The sequence below is a fragment of the Neophocaena asiaeorientalis genome, unplaced genomic scaffold (assembly GCF_003031525.2).
Source record: "Neophocaena asiaeorientalis asiaeorientalis breed wild unplaced genomic scaffold, Neophocaena_asiaeorientalis_V1.1 scaffold67, whole genome shotgun sequence".
In the NCBI taxonomy this organism is placed as follows: Eukaryota; Metazoa; Chordata; class Mammalia; order Artiodactyla; family Phocoenidae; genus Neophocaena; species Neophocaena asiaeorientalis.
The window spans coordinates 1,177,896-1,198,716 of record NW_020173731.1 but is presented as its reverse complement, the minus strand read 5'-3'; the positions used below and the strand labels follow the sequence as shown (position 1 = coordinate 1,198,716).

General features: G+C 35.4%; 1 protein-coding gene across 1 annotated transcript in view; it reads right to left on the bottom strand.

Moving 5' to 3' along the window:
• The window catches only part of HMCN1 (hemicentin 1), a 503,492-nt gene that overhangs the window by 221,158 nt on the left and 261,513 nt on the right, over positions 1–20,821 (bottom strand). Inside the window, exons 21-30 of the mRNA XM_024751100.1 lie at positions 20,171–20,330; positions 19,372–19,540; positions 16,219–16,346; positions 14,118–14,390; positions 13,036–13,131; positions 10,294–10,488; positions 9,217–9,347; positions 8,904–9,051; positions 6,834–6,960; positions 4,310–4,464 (exon numbers count right to left, since the gene is read on the bottom strand). Of these exons, the coding sequence (XP_024606868.1) occupies positions 4,310–4,464; positions 6,834–6,960; positions 8,904–9,051; positions 9,217–9,347; positions 10,294–10,488; positions 13,036–13,131; positions 14,118–14,390; positions 16,219–16,346; positions 19,372–19,540; positions 20,171–20,330 (1,582 nt within the window). The remainder of the gene's footprint in view (positions 1–4,309; positions 4,465–6,833; positions 6,961–8,903; positions 9,052–9,216; positions 9,348–10,293; positions 10,489–13,035; positions 13,132–14,117; positions 14,391–16,218; positions 16,347–19,371; positions 19,541–20,170; positions 20,331–20,821) is intronic.

Genomic DNA, 20,821 nt, shown 5'->3' with positions numbered 1-20,821 from the left:
TACAAATTTGCAGTGAATATATTTTCTGAGCTCAACTTTCAGTTTCAACAATGTTTGTCAAACCTTGATGCAAATGCAAATGAAATTTCCACATTTTAAGTTCTTTTATCTCTGAAAACAAGGGCCTTCCATCTAACCTTCAATTGGAATTGATTAATTGGGAGTAGAATGGCAGGCCAAAAGTCAAATATCAAGAGAATATAACAGAATTCTGCAAATGCCTTTCAAGTAATGAATATGATCAGTTAAGATCTTATGTTTGTGAAATGATATTAGTATTTGACAGTATCTACAGTATCTGCATGAAAAGACATTTTCAAAAATGAAATACATAAAATCTCATTACATACCAGTATTAACAGATGAACATCTGCATTTAATTTTGGTGACAGGAATCATTAACTTTGAACTCTAATTAAGTAAAATGTTATCCCTCCAAAAGAAATCCATTCTCATTAGTAGACTTGTATTACAACAAATTTTACAATTTTTAAAATTACAAGAAAAATAGAATATCATGAATAAACAATTGGTAGACATTCCTTTCTATTTTGTTATGTAAGTACCTACATAATGTCCTTGATTTTGCCTCACAGTCTGCAAAGCCTAAAATATTTACCAACTTGCCCTTTATAAAAAAGGTATGTCAAGTCCTGCTATAGATAATTAATTAATTTCAATTCAAGCCACCATTTTGAAATCTTAAGAAAGAACATTTTACTCAGACTTTAAATTTTGATTTGAGCCTATTGATGGAATCTGGAAACGTACATCAAATTTTTAGCTGAAATTGTCTAAATAAACTGGCTAGCCTAATTAGTTGGATGATACATTAATGAAGTCAAGAACAGATGGGAACTCTACCTAATGCACTGTGGTAACCTAAATGGGAGGGAAGTCCAGAAGGGAGGGGATATCTGTAGATGTATGGCTGATTCATTTTGTTGTGCAGTGGTGGCTAACACAACATTGTAAAACAACCACACTCCAGTAAAAACTAATAAAACTAAACAAATTAAATTACATTAAAAAAATGAAGTCAAGAACATAGGTTCAAACAACGCCTTACCCTCCATGAATACTTTACAAAGGAATATCACTTGTATTGAAAAGAGTTCATTTTAAAGGTTTGTATTTATGAAATTGAGAAACAAATTACTCAAAGAACATTTCCAGCTGAAAGCAGAACAATAAACCATCTGCTGTTTAAATCTGCCAGATAAATAGTTCTTCCTGTTTCAATTTAATTCATATATACTTTTATGAGACCTGTACTTCTGTTTGAGGAAGGGTGTTACAGGTAAATGTTACGAACCCACTGCACATTAAATGTACCATGTATATACACTCAAAGACTTTTACACCATTTGGGGAAACTCTCAGACCTCTGAAACTTATGCACGGACTGCAGGTTAAAAATCTTTGCCTCAGAACTACTAGCTATGAATCTGCAGTCTCCCCATAGGTCATTAAAAGCTCTTTATTTCCTTTTTTTTCACATTCATTCCCCACCCCCCATCATTTCCCCTCCATCTCTTTTATTTTTCATCATATTTTGTCTCCATTTCTTCCCTAATTCAGGCACAATGTGCATTTCTGCCTTTCAGATGCATCGGACCCACCTGCTTTTTCCTCATGTTAGTATGTAAATAAAGAAAATGAATGAATAAACTGCATTATGAACCACATTCTCAACCTGAAATCTATATAAATATTTCTCACAGTTAGCCCAAGTATGGCATCTGTTTCATTTATTCTTAGGAATAAAAGCATTTTCACAAGTGAAATAAAATAAGCTTAAGATTACCCACTCAGAGGTGCAGACAAGCTTGCTAGAGAGGAAGTGGCATTATTTCCTGAATTACTGAATACTTAAAACTTCACAGTGTTACAGTGCCTTTCATCTCAGACAATCTAAGAAGGTTTAATCATTACAAAGCCGTCTCTTCTCGGTGCCTTAGGGCATCATACCAAATGAACAAGAAAATCTGAAATGAAAGAACTCAACTCCTATGGAAATAGGAGTCTTACTGAATCACCAAAATGTATTCATCACATTCTTTGGCAACAATACAACAATGTAGAGAAAACTATTCGACAGCTTAGGGGAAATATTGCACCTATTGTTTAAAAGGTTGGTTCTGGTAGGAGGCCAATGGTAGCAATAACACTTTTGTTTAACTTGGATGCCTGTACAGCTAATCTTTCAGTAACATGACTGTTTTTTGGAGTACATGTCTGTTCACGACTGATTTCTTCCACAGGCTTCTATTTGTAGAAAGAAATGATTTAAAAGCCTGCATTAAATAAAATTTCTTTGATTCAGGAAAGCTATTTGAACTTTATATAAAGACAACTAACATTAAAAAAGGGAAATTTGCAATTCAGTGAAGTTATATAGAAATCAAGCCAGATTCTACATATATTTCAAGTTGTAAGACAATACAATCACTAAGTAGATAATAATAAATGAATAATATTCATTGAACTTTTACTGTAAGCTGGGAAATATAAAGTATCTAGCAATTGATCCTCACAATAATATTATTAAGTAGGTACTATTATTGTCCCCATTTTATAGATGAGACCGAAGCTCAGAGGGGTCAGGCAATTTGTCCAAAGTTGCAAAGTTAGTAAGTGGCAGAAGCTGGGTCTGAACCCAAGTCCACTTACCTCAGAAGCCCAAGTTCCTTTTTTTTTTTTTTAATTTTTATTGGGGTACAGTTGATTTACAATGTTGTGTTAGTTTCAGGTGTACAGCAAAGTGAATCTGTTATACATATACATATATCCACTCTTTCTGGTTTGTTTTTTTTTTTTAGATTCTTTTCCCATATAGGCCATTACAGAGTACTGAGTAGAGTTCCCTGTGCTATACAGCGGGGTCTCATTAGTTATCTATTTTATACATAGTAGCGTGTATGTGTCAGTCCCGGTCTCCCAATTTATCCTCCCACCACCTCCCCACCTAACCTCTGGTAACCCTAAGTTTGTTTTCTACATCCGTGACTCAAACCATCACCGTCCAACAGAATTATAATTAAGACCACATATATAATTTAAAATTTTCTAGTAGCCACATTAAAAAGTAGGAAAATAATACATTTTACTTAGTCCAATATATCTAAAATATCATCATTTCAGATGTAATCAATGTAAAATTATTACTTAGGTATCTTACATTATATTTCCATATTAAGTCTTTGATATCTGGTGTGTATTTTATACTTACAGCTTGTCTCAATTTGGACTAGCCACATTTCCAATGCTCAACAGTCATGTGTGGCTGGTGCCTACCATACTGAACAGTGTGTCACTAGACAATTCATTCACTGAGCAAGTATTTCTTGAGAGCTACTGTGTATCAGACATTAAAGTGGAGAACATGCAAAACAAGGCCCTGCTTTTATGAAGTGTAGCTTCCTTTGAGAGAAATAGCAAATAAGTAAATAAACCCATAAGTAAGCAACTACACTATCAGACAGTGATCCGTGCTATAAAGAAAACTAGGACAACGTAATAGAGAGTGATGACGTGATTGGTTTGGTTTGGGAAGATCCTACAAGGAAGTGACATTCCTGAGGTATCTAAACTTTCCTTGAGTGTCAAACGCTATACAAAGCAGAAGACAGTGCAGGAAGTAGAGCCACAATAAGCATGACTGGCCTAATGAGTCCTATTCCTTTCTATCATGCAATTCTTTGTGCCTGCAACCTAATGTTCAAGTGCCTTCCTATGGCTCCTGGCATAAAAAATAAATGACTTTGGCAGTCACCTTCCTCAGGGGATATTGAGAATTTAATGAAATGAGGGCTACATACCTCTGATGGGGACTTAACTGAGAGAAAATAGCAGCACAGCCTAAAACATTTAAAATATTACCATGTGGTCTGAATAAAGGCCAAGATGCAATGAAAATAGAATAATTGAGTTGTTCTCATACCATCATCTTCATTCTATTTCATGCATCTCTACTCTTTTTAGAGCTTTTTAAAAACCCCTTTAGGGATACAGACATTTGATTTATGTTACACTAACAAATCAGGGCATAACTTGACCTTTTAAGTGAGGTCATATGAAAATCACTAGACCCCTTGAAGAAATCCATACTTAATGATAAAATACATTAAAATTGGATGCAATGTTCTAGCCTAAAACACATGAAAATAGGCTTTTTCTTTTAAAGTAAGTAGCATTCCAAATTACTTATATTGAATCAAAGAGCAGTTAACAGTAGAGCAAACCCTGATTTTTAATGTATAATGAGAACTGATCATAACAGTAAAAAGCATAAGAACGTCACACTTACTATAGATAGTCAGTTTTATATCCTTGGCTTGTTTGCCAGCTGCATTAGACACAGTACACTGGTAGCGTCCCTTGTCACTTCTTCGTGCATTCTTTAAATGTAAAATTTGTCCTTTGTCTAGAAGTTCAATATTAGAGTCTCCCAAAAATAAAGGCCTAGAAAAAGTAAAATTTTATTCCATGGGCCCATTTTTGTTATCCTAAATGTTTTCTCTTTTATTAACCATAAAAAAAATAATTAAATCATATGAATTTAAAAATATGAATCAAAGTTGATTTTTTTAGTATGAATCTAAAAAAATACAATGATATGATTAAGTACTTCTGTTCAGAAGAACAGAATTATTAAACCACTTTACTAATGAAAGTAGATAATTATCACTTTGAGACAAAACTTCACTTAAACTTAAATTAAATGAATAATATTAAATTATTAAATTGAACTTCATTTCAAACTTAAATTGTTGAATAATATTAATACAAAACTTTATTTCTTTCATTCATCTCCCCACTTTTTTTTTTTGGTTTACAAAGCCAAAATTTCTACTATCATTCAGAAAAGAAAAACTAAGTGTACAGGAGCTTCAAGTTAAGCAATATTATTTGTAAACTAATATTATAACACCTGGAAAAATATTTACAATAGAATGAATGGTTATTACTTACTAAAGACAATGATCATGTCAATTTTCCTAAAAAGTAGATATTGTAATAAATAAAAATGCTTTTATAATCATAAATACTGAAAGATATTTACCCCAAAGGCAGCTCATATATATTTGTCAAGGAAGTCTTCTTCTACTATACGGAGTCATTTACTAACTACTATAAAATGCTTACTTTATGTTTGGCAGCAGCTTTATTTAATACTTAAAACATCATGGTAATTAAAGTCTATGATCTCTTAAGAGTCATGCCTTTAAAATCCATTGATCTTCTTTCAAGAAGACCCATAGCCAGTTTTTAAAAAGCTGCAGTGAACTAGCCCCATGATAAATAGATGCACTGCTATATTAATAAGCCACCAATCAGACTACAAGGTTAAATGGAAACACATTTAATTTTCTGTGGTAGCATCCCATACTACTCCTTGGTATGACTCTTAAGTTCTCTAAAGCTAAGAGAATAAAGTACCTTACTTTAATGCATTTTAACTGTTTAAAGAAGTGGAATACTTGATAATGCTACTCAAATTGAAGTAACTTTAAAACTTTCACTGATTGTTAGTTATGCAAGTAACACAAAAATTGAAACAAACAAAAAACCATTATAATAAGAAAAGGTCTCCTTGTATAACCCCTAATGTGAGTCTTTTCTCTAGACTTCTTACGATTGTCAGTTTAGTTTGTATTCTTCCACGTGTTCTTTCTAAACATTTTTCACCCATAAATGTATTGCTAGAGGAATCTAAAGTTGTTATACATAAATGGTATTGTATTATTGTTCTACTTTTCACTTGACAATAGCTATGGAGATAGTTTTGGTACAAACAGCCTGATTTTACTCTTTTGAATTGCTGTCCAGTGTTTCATAATAAGACAATGCCATACGTCATCTATCCTCTCTCCCAATGTCAAGCTTTAAGCAGTTTTCACTTTTCTGCTTTCACAGTGTTTCAGGGAGTATTCAGGGAGTCAAGCCTTCCTGCAGAACAGATGACCGGCTTCCCTGTCCTAGACACCAGAAGTGTCATTGCTACATTATAGCATATGAGCATTTAAATTTTAATAGATAATCAACAAATTGCCTTTCAGAGTACTAATTTACATTGTCCCATCAGAGTCCTATATCCTGATTTCCCATACTCTAAGCCAACACTTGATATTTTTCGAACCACTACTTTTTCTTGCCAAACTAACCTATGAAAAACAAAATCATATTATTTTGCTTACCTTCTCCAAATTATTGAAGGTAAGCATCTTTTAGTATATTTATTAACTATATAACTTCTTAATTCCCTGCTTATACCCTCCACACATTTTTCTATGTTGTTTGTCTTTCTTATTGACATATAAAAAGTTTTTACACAATCCTTTATTTTATACACTGAAAACCTTTACTCTTTGCTATTTAGGTCTTAGACAGCTGCTTTCAGAAATTATAATAATACACAAGGGCTAAGAGAAACATCTAATTGCTCTTTTGTGGTTGTTCCTTTTTGACCATATATTAAACTAGCTTAAGCATGCATCTTGCTGTCATAAGCAAGTTTTCCTTTTTAATAATTCAAACAATTCCATGTAAAGACAAGATTATCTCTGTACTTGGATCTTGCATTTTTCATTCTTAGCCCTTAGTGTATATTTAGTGTATAATAAATGTGAGTTCCTCTGTGTCTCTGAAATAAATTCCCAGCATTTATGAAGTCCTACAATTCATAAATTTGAGACCATTTTTGAACAATATTGTTTTTTCTTCATGTTCATTTAATAATATTCTATGTGGTAAGATAATTACGAGGGGGAAAATCCACATCTATTTCTAAACAATTGGATCCTTGTAACAAATACAGAAGAGGTACTCACTTGCCATCTTTGAACCAGTGAATAATGGGAAAGGGAGTGCCTTTGACTTGGCATTCAAGGGTGGTATCCTGGTTGAGGACAACTGAGACTTCACTTGGGGAGCTGGTACCTATTATGGTGGGTGGGACTTGAACAAAGACATTTTATCATGAAAATCTATGACTTAGCAAAAAGAGCGGGGAGTGAGAGAAGATAATGATTTCTATAATATTTCAACAAGATCTTAATGTTAAAAGTAAAATACCATAAAATAATCCCTTTCATATCACATCTGCAGACCCAAATGTCAAATTTAAACACAGGAACACGTTCATGAAAGATCTGATAGCAAGACAATTACTTGGAAGAATTATAGTAGTAAAGAACTCATTTTGAGGAGTATTAAATCAATGTACAAAAGGAGTTTAGAATATAAATGAGCAGTCAAGCTCATATAATGAAATTTACTACTGCTATACGTTTTTAGATAATGAATGACATAGTCAATGACAATCTTATAATGTTTAAATTCTACCATAGTACTGTTTGAAATATATTACCCTTGTCTCTTTTAAAGGGCTCCTATGCTAAAATTGTAAATGAGATATAATGTGAAAAGATTGTACTAGTTTTTATTCTCAGAATTATAAAGCATATTAAAGAGCTCCCATAAACTTCCCTGGTCTTTGAATCCTCCCCCTTTATATCACACGACGGTGCTTGATCTTAATCTTCAGAGCAATGATCAGCCATTAAAGGGTTTCAATAAGGGAGGGCTGTGATCAAATTTGTTTTAAGACCACACTGGCTTCTGAATGAAGATCGGATTCCAGTGGCAAATAATGGATGAAGGGGAGTAGTTAGGAGGTTATTACATTAATTCAGCTTATAAATTAACATGGAATTAAGAAGCAGATTTAACAGGAGGTAGACAGATTTACAGAGTCAGGGAGAGGGAGGTAGGAAGAATGAGTATCAGGTTGTGTCAGAAGCAAGTGGATGGATGGAGGTGCTGGTCACTATGATGGGGGGGTCACTGAATGTGACCAGAACAGGCATTTACTGAGACCTTTCAGTTTTCTATGCCACTGAGATATTCAAGCCAAGATATTGTAGAGGAGAGCAGATATATCACCTGAGAGCTCAGGGAAGAAGTCTGAGTTGGAGATAAAAATGTGGGAGTCATCAGTGCACAGACAGCAGTCAAAGTCATGAGAGTAAATGAGTGCCAAGAGAAATAATGCCAATGAGACTAATGATAGAAAAGATCACTTGTTTTTATAACCTATACTTAAATATAATAATGGTAATTTTAGCAGAGGAAATTCAAAGTACTTCCGGCTTTGAGAAGACTTGAGAGAGAACTTTTATGTTTTAGCAGTTTACGAACGGTAATTCTAATGCAGCGTCATTCCCAGACCTCACTTCCACTCCAGACTTACAAATCATATGCCCTTTCGATGAGCAAAACATTGAAAAGGAAGGAAGTCATTTTATCACAAAGTAAGCTTTAGTAAGCAAATATAATCTCACGAACTAAACTTATAAAAATTTTATGATTATGATCAAAACATTTTAAATCCCAATTTATTACAGCTGCTACCCATTCTCAGCATTCTCCCCACTTAATCAGAATCAGGGCTGAGATTGTTTAGTTATAGGAATTCATTAGAATGCAGGGGAGGGTGAATTTACTACCTTCTTCAGTTCAAGTACAACCTAGCAGCTTTAGGAGATGTTGGCAACATGAATGAATTTTACTGTGCATCATCCTGTATAGTTACTTCCCAAAGAATTTCCTGACCACATCATTAGAGAAACTAACAAGAGCAGTAATTTAGTATTTTCTGTACAAGACAGTACCAAGTACCCACAGACATCGCTATATGATAATAACAAATACCTATAAACTTTCTATATCACATGGTTCTGATTAACCAATATTAAAGACAAAAATAATAATAGAATAAAATGAATGATATTTCTCCTATCAATTTATTTTTCATCTCTTTACTCTTTAATACAGTTAATGCTGTCCTATATAAGAAATGCATCTGAATTGCAGTTTTTTTAAAAGAATGTTTTCCTTACCTAGCACATCGATGTTAAAATACTTTTGAGAAGTGCCTGCAGTATTAATTGCTTTGCAGGAGTATCTTCCTGCATCCTCTGGAGTGGCTTTGAAGAGCTTTAATATCTTCCCATTGCTCACAATCTGAATAGTGCTGCTTTCAGTCACCTTTTAAGGCCAAAAGGGTCAGTGTTATTTCCAATCCTAATAAAAATGCATAATTAAAATTTGAAGTAAAATTTTTATACTATTATTAATAAGAAAGTCACATTTGAATGATTTACTTCAGAGGGAGAGGCAAGGACCTATGCATATTTGGATGTCTCCATTTACCTGGACATCATCTTTATACCACATAATGATGGGAGATGGAGTACCTTCAACTTCACAAATGAGACTGGTCAGCTGGTTGACCAACACGGACACATTTGTTACTTGCTCTTTATCTTTAATTACTGGAGGAACTGCAAAAAGTGAGAAGTTGTAGTTAGATAGTTTTAAATAAATATTATATACAAAGTTTCTTTACAAAGGACTTTAGAAAGCAAATTCTGAGATACCTGATAGCTAGAAAGGCTGGTCATACTTAAGACAGCTTTTATTATCAAATGAAGAGTCTTGACCACTATAAGTAACTCACTGAATTTTTACTTTAATTATTTTAGAGTTTTGAATTAAGGATAAATTTAAGGGAGATCCTATTTATTTCACATACCACTCAAAATGCAAACTGCTAGAGTCTCAAGTTATGTGAGACTACTTTGCTGATGAGAATTAATATTGCCCAGTGTTTCTGGAAGCCAATATCCATCAAATTTCAAAATGCACATATCCTTTGACGTGCAAAGTGCCATATATACATGACTTAGAATAGTAAACAACTGGTACCAAATGCTCATCATTACTAGAAGAAGGTTAAGTAAATCATGGTATGGTGGGATGTTAGGTAGGCATAAATAAGAGTTAGGAATATTGAATAATCCCCAGGATAGAGTGTTTAATGAAATAGGCAAGGTGTGGAGTAAAGTATATAATGGTCTACTATAAATGCTTTTTGTATGTAAAAAAAAGAGGATGAAATATATATTCATATTTCTTCATTTTTGCATAAAAATATCTCTGGGGAAATACATACATACACACATATACCTAACAGCTTTCCTTGCCCATAGGGAGGATAAGTAGCTCAGGTCCAGGGGACTTTTGACTATGTATCTTTTTCTACCATTTGAACTTTCAGTGATAAAAAATAAATCAATAAATGCAGTTAGACCACTACTTTTCTGGTTGATAACACGTCTATTCACATAAATATTAAATAACACTAGACTGAAAGAATAACGTATATAAAAGAATCTGAAAATGCCACATATTCAGTTACACGATTTTAGCATTTCTATCTGTATTTACCATGGACTTTGAGGTTATATTTTCTTTCTGTGGTTCCCGCTTCATTGACTGCCACACAAATGTACTCCCCATTGTCATATGGCATAACGGAAGCAATAACCAACAATGTGCCATCTTCTAATATAGAAATACCAGGATCTCTGGCTGTCAGCTCTCTACCATTCCACAACCATTTGATGGTTGGTTTGGGGGTACCTAAATAAGAAATTAAAGCTTTGTGATATTTTACAACAAAATTAGAAGTCACTATTAAATATCAAATATCTTGAGGAGAAATAAAATTTGTTATGATTATAACATGTACCCTTAGGTACTATGCTTCTTTGAAGATATTGCTCCTGGCATGGGATTTCGACGAGATTATGGTATTTAATGCCTCTAATTCCTGATCAGTGTTAAAAGATATATGGTCTGTAGTGTAGAATTTGATTAAAGTTGTTTTTATCAAGACATTCAGATGACAGTAAGCAAAGCAAAACATTTTCTTGAGTGAGTTTATGGTGCTAGTGGGGGGAAAAACTATATTAATTAAATGGACTAGAAATGGAGAGAGTTTTTGGATGAAAATAAAGGAAGAGCAAAAATAAGATACTATCAGAGGAATATACATGAAGATTGCTCAGAGTACATAAATGATGTACAGAAATGATGCTTCATAAGTCACATTTTAAACAGGCCTGATAGAGCAGAGATGAGGAACGTCTACTATCCACACATCTTCTGGGGATCCCATTCTGTTAAACAGAGGGCAATAGATTAATTCTTGACTTTTTATACTGAAAAGAAAGCTGAGAAAGCAGTGAGCAGAACTGCTTTCCTCAATTTATTTATGACCAAGAGAGTGAATGGAACTTACATAACTCGTGAATGAAAGTGATAAAAACCATCTTAAAATGCATAATGGAGCCAAAAGGACGTACTTGAAATAGACAAACAGTAAACTCTATAATAAGAATGTATTTATTTAGCAAGCAATGTGCCAGGCACTATTCTAAGTACTTTCACATTTTACTTAATCCCTATAAAAATAAAAAAAGCACATTCAATAAAATTAATATAATTGTATAAGACATGGCTAATAATCTTATATTAAAGCATAATAAAAATATTAAAGAATGGTCATATATCTAAGTACAAAAGAATGGCAGGAATACATAGAATGTGTCATTTAGGTTAAACTCAAATTGAGTTAAGGAATTATAAAAATGACTGTGATTGACTATGAATGACTATGAACTAATAAAATGACTATACTTATGGGAAAAAATAAAACAAAAATATTCGCCTATTTCATCATCCTCATAGTAAGACGCTGACTGATGAGCAAGAGAAGAGAAAACTGATGGACTGCAGTTGTTCGTGTTGTCAAGGAAAAAAGGGGGTTATAATCATTTCCCTACATCTTACTCATTCTTTTATGTGGTTCTCAAACTTCTCAATTAATATTTGTTAAGTTGATAAATGAAAAAGTAAATGAACAAGCAAAAGAAAGAAACTGTGTTCTATTTTATTTCTAAATGGTAGAACAACCATGGTCAAGATGAAATTCATGGCAAATAAAATGAAAAGGCATCTAGCTATTTTAAATGAACTCAAGAATTCTATCCCCGATGAGAATAGAGTAGTAGGAAGAGGTGGTATTTCAAAATGGAAAAGGGAAGTCCAAGCCAGCTTGGGAGTCAGGGATTCAGCGGAGAGTACTGAGCAATAGTGCCACTGGCAGGGCTCCATCAGTAGTAAGCACCCACAGAACTCAGCTGAACTTAAACCTTTCTCAAGGATCCTTCTCCAGGCCTTGCCTCCCTCCCCACTGGCTCCAGGAATAGTTACTGACAATTCTTTAGATATCTGAAAATCTTGTTAAAGTTATCTTTCTTTTAATGCTGTTAAGAGAGGCAAAATCTTGCTACAGTAACAGAGACAGCCTTAAGGACCTTCAACTGCCACTGTCTCCAGGGACAGGAGAGTCAAGAGTTACATGTGGGAGCACTAATGCTACCAGTGGCATGGAGCCCTCCAGGAGGTCACGGAAAGAATACTGCTTGGTCTTTGCCAGAACTGCTACAGACTCATTTGAGTCATTGCAGATGAACGCATATGCGAAAGAAAGGATGTTCTTAACCATCTATTGGGCATCCAGAGTAAGGTGATAGTGACAGTGCCTTTTTCACATCCTCTAGAGGAGAGAGAATAACAATCTCCTGCCAGGAAACATGGTGGGATAGAAAACCCAGAAATTCAGGGAGAGAAGGAGTCTGGACAAGCATCAGAGAGCCAAGTTACAGCCTGGCTCCAGAATTACCAGTAGAGGATAAATCTAGAAAGAGACTTTTAGAAAAGAAGTATCTAGAACAAACAAGGGGATTGCCCTAATTTATACCCCCGACTGAGATAAATATGCAAAGTTTGAATAGCCCTATCTGTCACATTTTAAAGAGAATTCTTGTCAAAAATACAATGAACTACAAGAAGTAACAGGAAGAAGCATGGACGACCTGGAAAACATGCTAGATAAGGCAACTTTGAAAAAACAGAAGGTATTTCCAGTGAAGGAAATAAACACTTGGGAGGGAAAAATACCTATTCAACCTAGTTGTTATTTGAAAGAGGGATTAGTTTCCATTATGCCCAAATGTTATAACGAGGACTGACAAGTAGAATTTTATGATGTTTGGGGTTCAATATAGAATTCTGGAAGAATACAACATTATGCCAAAGCCCATGTGTCCAAGTACTCCACACCTTTTGCAGGACATGGAAATGCAATGCGTTGACTGGCCACTCTTTCTTGGAATGGAGTGTTATATGGAGGCTCCAGATCTTCCAGCGTAGGTGGTTCTGTTAGAAAAAGAAATGCATTATCACAGGCTTTCCTTGGGCAATATCGAACTCTTCTGAGGCTAAGTATGACACCTGCTTCTCTATTCCTACCTTGGCAATGGTATTCTCTCTGACAGGAGTGCTTTTTCTCCTGATTGGACATGGCTGGTTCCCGCCAGTCAACAAGATTTCACTATAAATATTATCTCCTCAGAGAAGTCCTACATGACAATTCAATCTAAAGTAGCCAACTGCTGGGAGCATCACCCTATTTTAATTTTCTACACAGCACGTCTCACGATCTGTATTTCTTGCTTGCTTGCTTGCTTTCTGCCTACTTACAGAACCGCTCACAAGAGCAGGTGTTTTACCTTTGTCACTATTTCCTCCTCACTGCCCAGATCATGACAGACGCCTGTCAGGAACTTGATAAACACCTGTTGCTTGAAGGAATAAAGATTCATCTTTTTTTTTTTTCCTGGCCGTGACACGTGGCCTGTAGGTTCTTAGTTCCCTGACCAGAGATCGAACCCATGCCCCCCTGCAGTGGAAGCTTGGAGCTATAACCACTGGACCACCAGGGAAGTCCCCAAGCATTAATATTTAAACCCTCAAAATAAGGCCTACATCATTACAGGGAACAGTGGACCTCGATTTCTAGGGATTAATATTGAGTGCAAATTACCACTATGAGGTAAATCCTACTCCAACCCACTCTGCCCACAATTTCTTCCAAATCAAAAATAGCGGGTGGGGCACTTATCTAGGATTGTTTCCACTGTCTACATCATCCAGGGCAACTCCATTTTCAAAGGTAAACAGTTTTGTAATGTATAGTTTCATTTCTTTCTGGAATCATTCTCCTTTCAAAGTTAACTAGAGAGTCATAAAAGTTATAGAGAAATCTTCTGAAAGTGATCCAAGACCATCCAAGACTATATATTCTGTATAGACTCCAGGGTTTTTCCCCCACTGTACAAATATTTTCCTAGGCCAAAAATCACCTTGGACATGTAGCGTTATCTCCGTCTCATCACTGCCTGCTATGTTAGTAGCGACACATGTATATATGCCAGCATCGGAGAGCACAGCTTGGTCGATGCTGAATGTTCCATCTGGATGACTAATATGCTGCAGTCCATCAACCAAAATGGCGCTTCCACCTGTAAACCAGGTGATTACAGGAAGAGGCGTCCCTTGAGCACTGCATGGGATGTCCACTCTTTGACCAACTTGGACCTTCATAATTGTAGGGCCACGCTGTATCTTTGGAGGCACTGGAAACAACAACTGAGTATTAATAATCCAAGTTTTTAAAAATTCCTCCTTTTCTCACTTTAAATGAGAGCTCCTCACCAAGAGGCAGCATAAGAAAGTGGAATAATCTCAGGATTTGGATCCAGGCTCAGGCCACTTAACTAGCTGTGTGATCTAGGGCAATTCAGTAAATTTCCTGAGGCCTGTTTCCTTGATAATCCAGGCAAAATAACCTTTTCAATACCAATACACTGCAAGGATTATGGGAAATAATGAATATAAAACTCCTCATTCCAAACTCGAGGAAAAGTAAGCATTTAATGATGTCAGATTTCTTATAATATGTAAATAACTTAAGGTTTAAAGCCCTCTTAAATGGCAATCCAGTTAATTTCTATCATCTAAGTGAGCAAAACAAAAAGCATTTCTCTCCATGTATTCTTAGTTTTTGTTCTCTTTGTGGAAGGTTTAGCCAGACAGTACGAAATATTTCTAATAAAAGCTTTTGTTAATTTCAGAGAAGAAAATCAAGATAAAGCCTCTATTATTTCCCTTTATCTACATTCCTTCAGAAATTTAAATGAGATAATTTATCAAAACACTGGCAAGTAGTATTGTGTTCCACATACAAGCATTATGAACTATAGAATCAAGTTGACTCATAAGAATATGATTAGAATTTATGTACTTTACTTCCCTAACAAACCCTATTCCTCTGTCCTTTTGTTAAAACTTAATATTTAACCAGTATATTCTAAAGGTTTTCCCTTACAGCAAACTTTTAAGTTTGATAGTACAGGCATACTTTATTTTATTTTATTGTACTTTGGTTCACTGCACTTCACAGATATCGCAATTTTTACAAATTGAAGTTTTACGGCAACCCTGCATTGTCAAATGACGGTTAGCATTTTTTAGCTATAAAGTATTTTTAAATTAAGGTATGTACATTATTTTAAAAGACAGAATGCTATTGCACACTTAATGGACTACAGTACAGTGTAAGCATAACTTTTATAGGCACTGGGAAACCAAAACATTTGTGTGACTGACTTTATTGCCATACTTGCCTTATTGAGATGGTCTGGAACTAAAACAGTAATATCTCCAAGATATGCCTGTATTATTATCATCATTTTACGAAAGAGAAAATTAAATATAGAAGAGGGGAGGCAATATGCCTAATGCTAGTAAATGACAGAACTCTCATTGGATTTCCTATCCCACAGTCAAGAGGACACTACTGCAGTGACTGATCTGAGAGTGAAATCAGGTCAAAACTATTTGAGAAAATTTCTTCTGATATTTGAATGCGTGGCTTACAGTATGCGCTCACTAAGCATGTGCTGAATGAATGAGTAATTATCAATAGATAGACTATGGCAAATTGAGAGAAGAAAGCAGACTACCTAGAGAGTTTTAAAGTAGTTAAAGAATCCCAGGAGCAGAATGTTTTCAGTGGCTGAGCTCTATAAACATTGAAAATGACCATTTATAAGCTATTAAGTTCTTCCTTAGGCATTCACATTCACTTCAACAAAAAGCCACCGGTCTAAACACATTTTCTTTTTTTATGGTGTATCAACATATTAAGTGACTGCAGACATCTAGTAAAATTGAGATCCAAAATTTTAATACTGTGCATCTGAGGAAAAAGGGGAGAGTTCTTGACAGATGGCAGATAAAGATTTCAGAGTAAATGAAAGAAAATCACAAGTCTCAGATTTTAGAAAATTTTTCTATAATTACTCTCTATACAATTTGAGGTTAATTATCAAAGAAACTGGGACAATAGGTCTCCCTGTGGCCAGTATATGCCATAGCATACGCCTTCATTTCAAAACTCACCATGGACATTTAATTTAACAGACTGAGTCACGTTCCCAGCAATATTTGTGGCAACGCAAAGATACATCCCACTATCTGAAACGCGGGTCTCAGTGATCTTCATTGAACCAGAAGGAAGGAACATGTGTCTAAAAGAAAGAAACCAGACAGTAGACCATAAAGTATGAGGATTTAAATATCCCCTATGCAGCTACAATTCAATGTGAAACTACTACTCTGCAAGCTCTTTTTCAAACCATTCTCCCATCTATAATGTCATTTCTATACACCTTAAAAGTCAGGAATTTTCATAATTATCGAAATTGTCTTGTGTATTCTGTATGATGTTCTTACAAACACCAGACCAGTTTTCTTTTACATTTAAATCTAATGTAAGGGCCTGACATCGTCAAATAATTGTACATCTCTCTGCTTTGCTAAGTTGCAACTTTACAAAGCAAGTGTATATTTTAATAAACTTTAAATATACTCTGAACACATTATTGCTTTTTTCTACAATGCTTCATTTAAAAGTTTAGTATCCTAAAATAAAGGCAAAAAAAGGTACATATGCAATTCTCAGATATATACTGAATATATTCCTCTTATATAGTTAGGTAAACCAGATCTACATATAAAAATGTTATTATGTTAATTGTGCTAAAATAGCTTTAACAGGGAGGGGGTCAAATAGACCTACTTACTATCAAGATTTCTTATAAGCTAAGACAAATAAAGTGTACTATGGGCCCAGAGACAGACAAATAGATAAACAGTTAAGGATGGAACCCCTCCCTTCAAAAAAAAGACTTAAGCATGTATGAGAACTCAACATGTAATATGCAATATCAGAGGTGGTGTTACAAAAAGTCAGGAAAGGATTGACTATTCAAAAATGGTGTTGGGCAAGTGGCTCTCCACATGGGAAAAATAAATAAATAAAATTAGAGCACTACCTAATACTACACACAAAATAAAAATTCAGATGTATTAAAACCCAAAATGTGAAAACAAACTTAAAAATTGCAATAAAACACTGGAGTTCTGTTTATGATCTTCCTAAAGTACAAATCTAAAAAAATTATAGATTAACATCTTGAGCTACATAGAAATTTTGAAATTCTGTACAACCAGACACCATACATAAACCTGAAAGGCTAGGAGTAGACTGAGAGAAGATATTTTCAACACATACAACAAACAAAGGATTGTTATTGAGAACAAAAACCAAATTTCTACATTTAATAAGAAAAAGAGAAACAAGTCACCAGAACATTGCAGCAGGTTTAAAGAGGCAATTCACAGATAACACAAATGGCCAACAAACAAGGGAAAACATTCCAGGCTCACTAGAATTCAGTCATGTGAAAAGTAAGACAGTTGCAAGACACCATTTCACATCCAGACGAATGGCAAAAAATTTTAAGTCAGTCAACACCACGCAGTGATTGTAATGTGGCAAAAGGTACACTTATATTCTGTTGATGGAAGGTAAATCAGGATTGCCCCTTCAGAAGGCAGTTAAGCACGGTCTACAAAGGTGAAAATAGTAATTCATTCTAACTAGAAGTTGGGGTTCTAGGTACAAGTCGCAAAGAAACATGCATATGCATACAAAGAGAGATATAAAAAGATATTCCCTGATGGGCTTCCCTGGTGGTGCAGTGGTTGAGAGTCCGCCTGCCAATGCAAGGGACACGGGTTCGTGCCCCGGTCTGGGAGGATCCCACATGCCACGGAGCGGCTGGGCCCGTGAGCCATGGCTGCTGAGCCTGCGCGTCCGGAGCCTGTGCTCCGCAACGGGAGAGACCACAGCAGTGAGAGGCCCATGTACCGCACAAAAAAAAAGAAAAAAAAAAGATATTCCCTGAAAAGCCGTTTCTAAAACCAAGAAAAAGAAAAGAAGAAAATGTAGAAAGACAAAACAAACAAGAACATGAATGTCCATACACAGGGAAATGTATAAATAAAATGTAGAATACGTATATGGTAGTTAAAATGAATAAACTGAATATATGTATAAAATGGCTAAATGTTGACTCAATAAAGCAAGCAGTAGAATAATAATATAGAACATGTTACAATGGTAAATTGGAAACAAGTACACAAAACAAAATCAAAAATAGAGAAAACAATATTCTATACTATTTAAGGATGTATGCATAGGATATACACCAAGTCTGTGTCAGTGTTTGTGCCCCTGGGAAAGGAGAAAAGAGATAATGACTGAGGAGGGGAACAATGAAACTTCAACTTTATCTGAAATATGGTATTTCTTCTATTCAAAAATATTCAAGGTAAATATTTTTTCAAACAAATAGTAAAGTAGTTCTTAATTGTTTACTTTTTTTCTCACCAGTGGTAGAGAAACTACTGTGGCATGAATTTATAGCTTCATAACCATACATCAACAAGTCTAACAGACAATAGCTAGAGACTGTAATTCTTATTCCGCCAGTAACTTCTGGCATGATGTTGAGTTAAAACAGTAATTGCTACCATTCTTTGAGAACCAGAGACGGGATATGGAATGTACATTATCTTATATCATCCTTTCAGGTATTATACCCATTTTATAAACAAGAAATCTGAGGTTCAAAGAGGCCCACTGAAAAAAACTGCCTAAGTTTCAGGTAAGCTTTAAGTAGCGGAGGTAAATTAAAACTCACATCAGCATGGCAACAAAGGTTGTGCCCTTAAGGGCTCTGGCATTCTGCTTTCCACGTCACTTAGTCTATCAAGTATATTGTTTCAGTGGGCCTTTATTTGTATAAGGGTTTAAGTTCAATCAAGAAGATTTTTACAAGTCATCTAATGAAAGTCAAATCCTAGATATTAGAGAATATATTATGTTTTATTGCTCCTCTGAGATTACTGGAATTTTATAATATGCACTTTGTGCTAACCAGAATCTACATACAAATCCACTCCATTTTCATAACTACCTTGTAGAATGCACCAGTGGGAAATTACGTCAAGGCTGGGTGTCAGCATTTCTGCTATTAAAGAATGACTTAGAAGGTATATATATTTTCTGTAGGCTCAAATGTACGTGTAAATTATCTCAAATTTAAAAGGTTTTTTTTTTTGAGACATTTGAAAACCTGAACAAGTACAGTCACCTGTCCCAAGAGATTATGTTTCACATGTTTCGATTCATCCCAGGTCCCCTACCTTGGAGAGAATGGCGAGATGAGCTGGGTTTCTTTGGCCCAGGTAATTATGGGTGGGGGTAAGCTCTTCACTTCACATGGAAGTGTCACCTCTCCCCCTGCAAGGACTGAGATCTCAACAGGCTTATCCTGGGACAGTCCTCGTTGATCTCCGAACACTCTGGGCCTTACTAAAATAAACACAAGTTTTGAAAGGGAAACAGTACATTGAAAACAAAGCACACTTTAATTCACACTAAAATGGGGACTACTAATATTCTTCAGTAATTTGCAAAAAGATGCTGTTTGTTCCAAAGTCTCAGGACGTATCTAAAGCTTTCCATTAACACACAGCGTGAGAGCTTAAAGGAAAAGGACTAGAAAGTTTTCCTTTTTAGCTCCTTCTTTCAGAACACAATGCAGAGGTCAGCTGAAATGCCCTTTTGGAATCTAGCATCTGTAAAAGCAACCCCTCAAGGCAGAGCACTAACCAAGATGTAGCTGAGGTTTGGCTTTGTTTTAACTAAGTTTTAACTAAGTGGTGTTTCTAAAGAGGGTTGGGTGCCATAAGCATACTCCTTGGGAAAACACCATAAAATTTTTCCGAAAGGCTATACAATTCCTCTCCCTTTAAATCACAATCTAAGTAGAGGAGATGTTGGTTGGCAGGAAAAATGCATTTTTTGTACAAAACTATAAACTTGGAAAAGTAGTTCACTTTAGGGGTACAGCCCTCTAGTAACATTACTTGGGAGAGAAATGTGAGTTTTGGCACAGACAGACAGCGTCAAAGAAAAACATTCCTCCCCAAGGGCTCTCACCATAGACGGTCAGCTGCACTTTCCTTTTGGCGTAGCCGGCTGCATTGGTGGCAGTGCAGACGTACTCCCCGCTCTCCTCACCTCCAGGGGACACCACATATAGACTTCCGTCAGCCCCTGCGGAAAACTTAGCACTGCTGGTGGAAATCCGCTCGCCCTTCTGCAAAACAACACAGAGCAAAAAGTGTTTTCTAAGATAATAAAGGAGTGACTTAATGTCTGGAAGAAAAGAGAGGAAGAAAAAAATCTCTAAAGGGAAAAATACTAGATTGAAAGAATGCTAATTTGAAGAAAGCTCTTTGTAAGAAAAATTAAACAAACAATGCAAAGGTGACATTTCTTCATACCAAACTAGATCCCCTTCATTCCAAAGCTACTTAAAAGTGGAGGGGATGGGGTTTCTCTGGTGGCGCAGTGGTTGAGAGTCCGCCTGCCGATGCAGGGGACACGGGTTCGTGCCCCGGTCTGGGAAGATCCCACGTGCCGCAGAGCGGCTGGGATGAGGTAGCAGCAGACGGGATGAGTGTTTATGCTAAGCCAGGTACCGTTTTGAGCACTTCACATGAATTAATTATGTTAACGCTCACATCAATCTTATGAGTAGGAACTACTACAACCCCTGTTTTACAGTTGACAGCATTAAATCTGGGG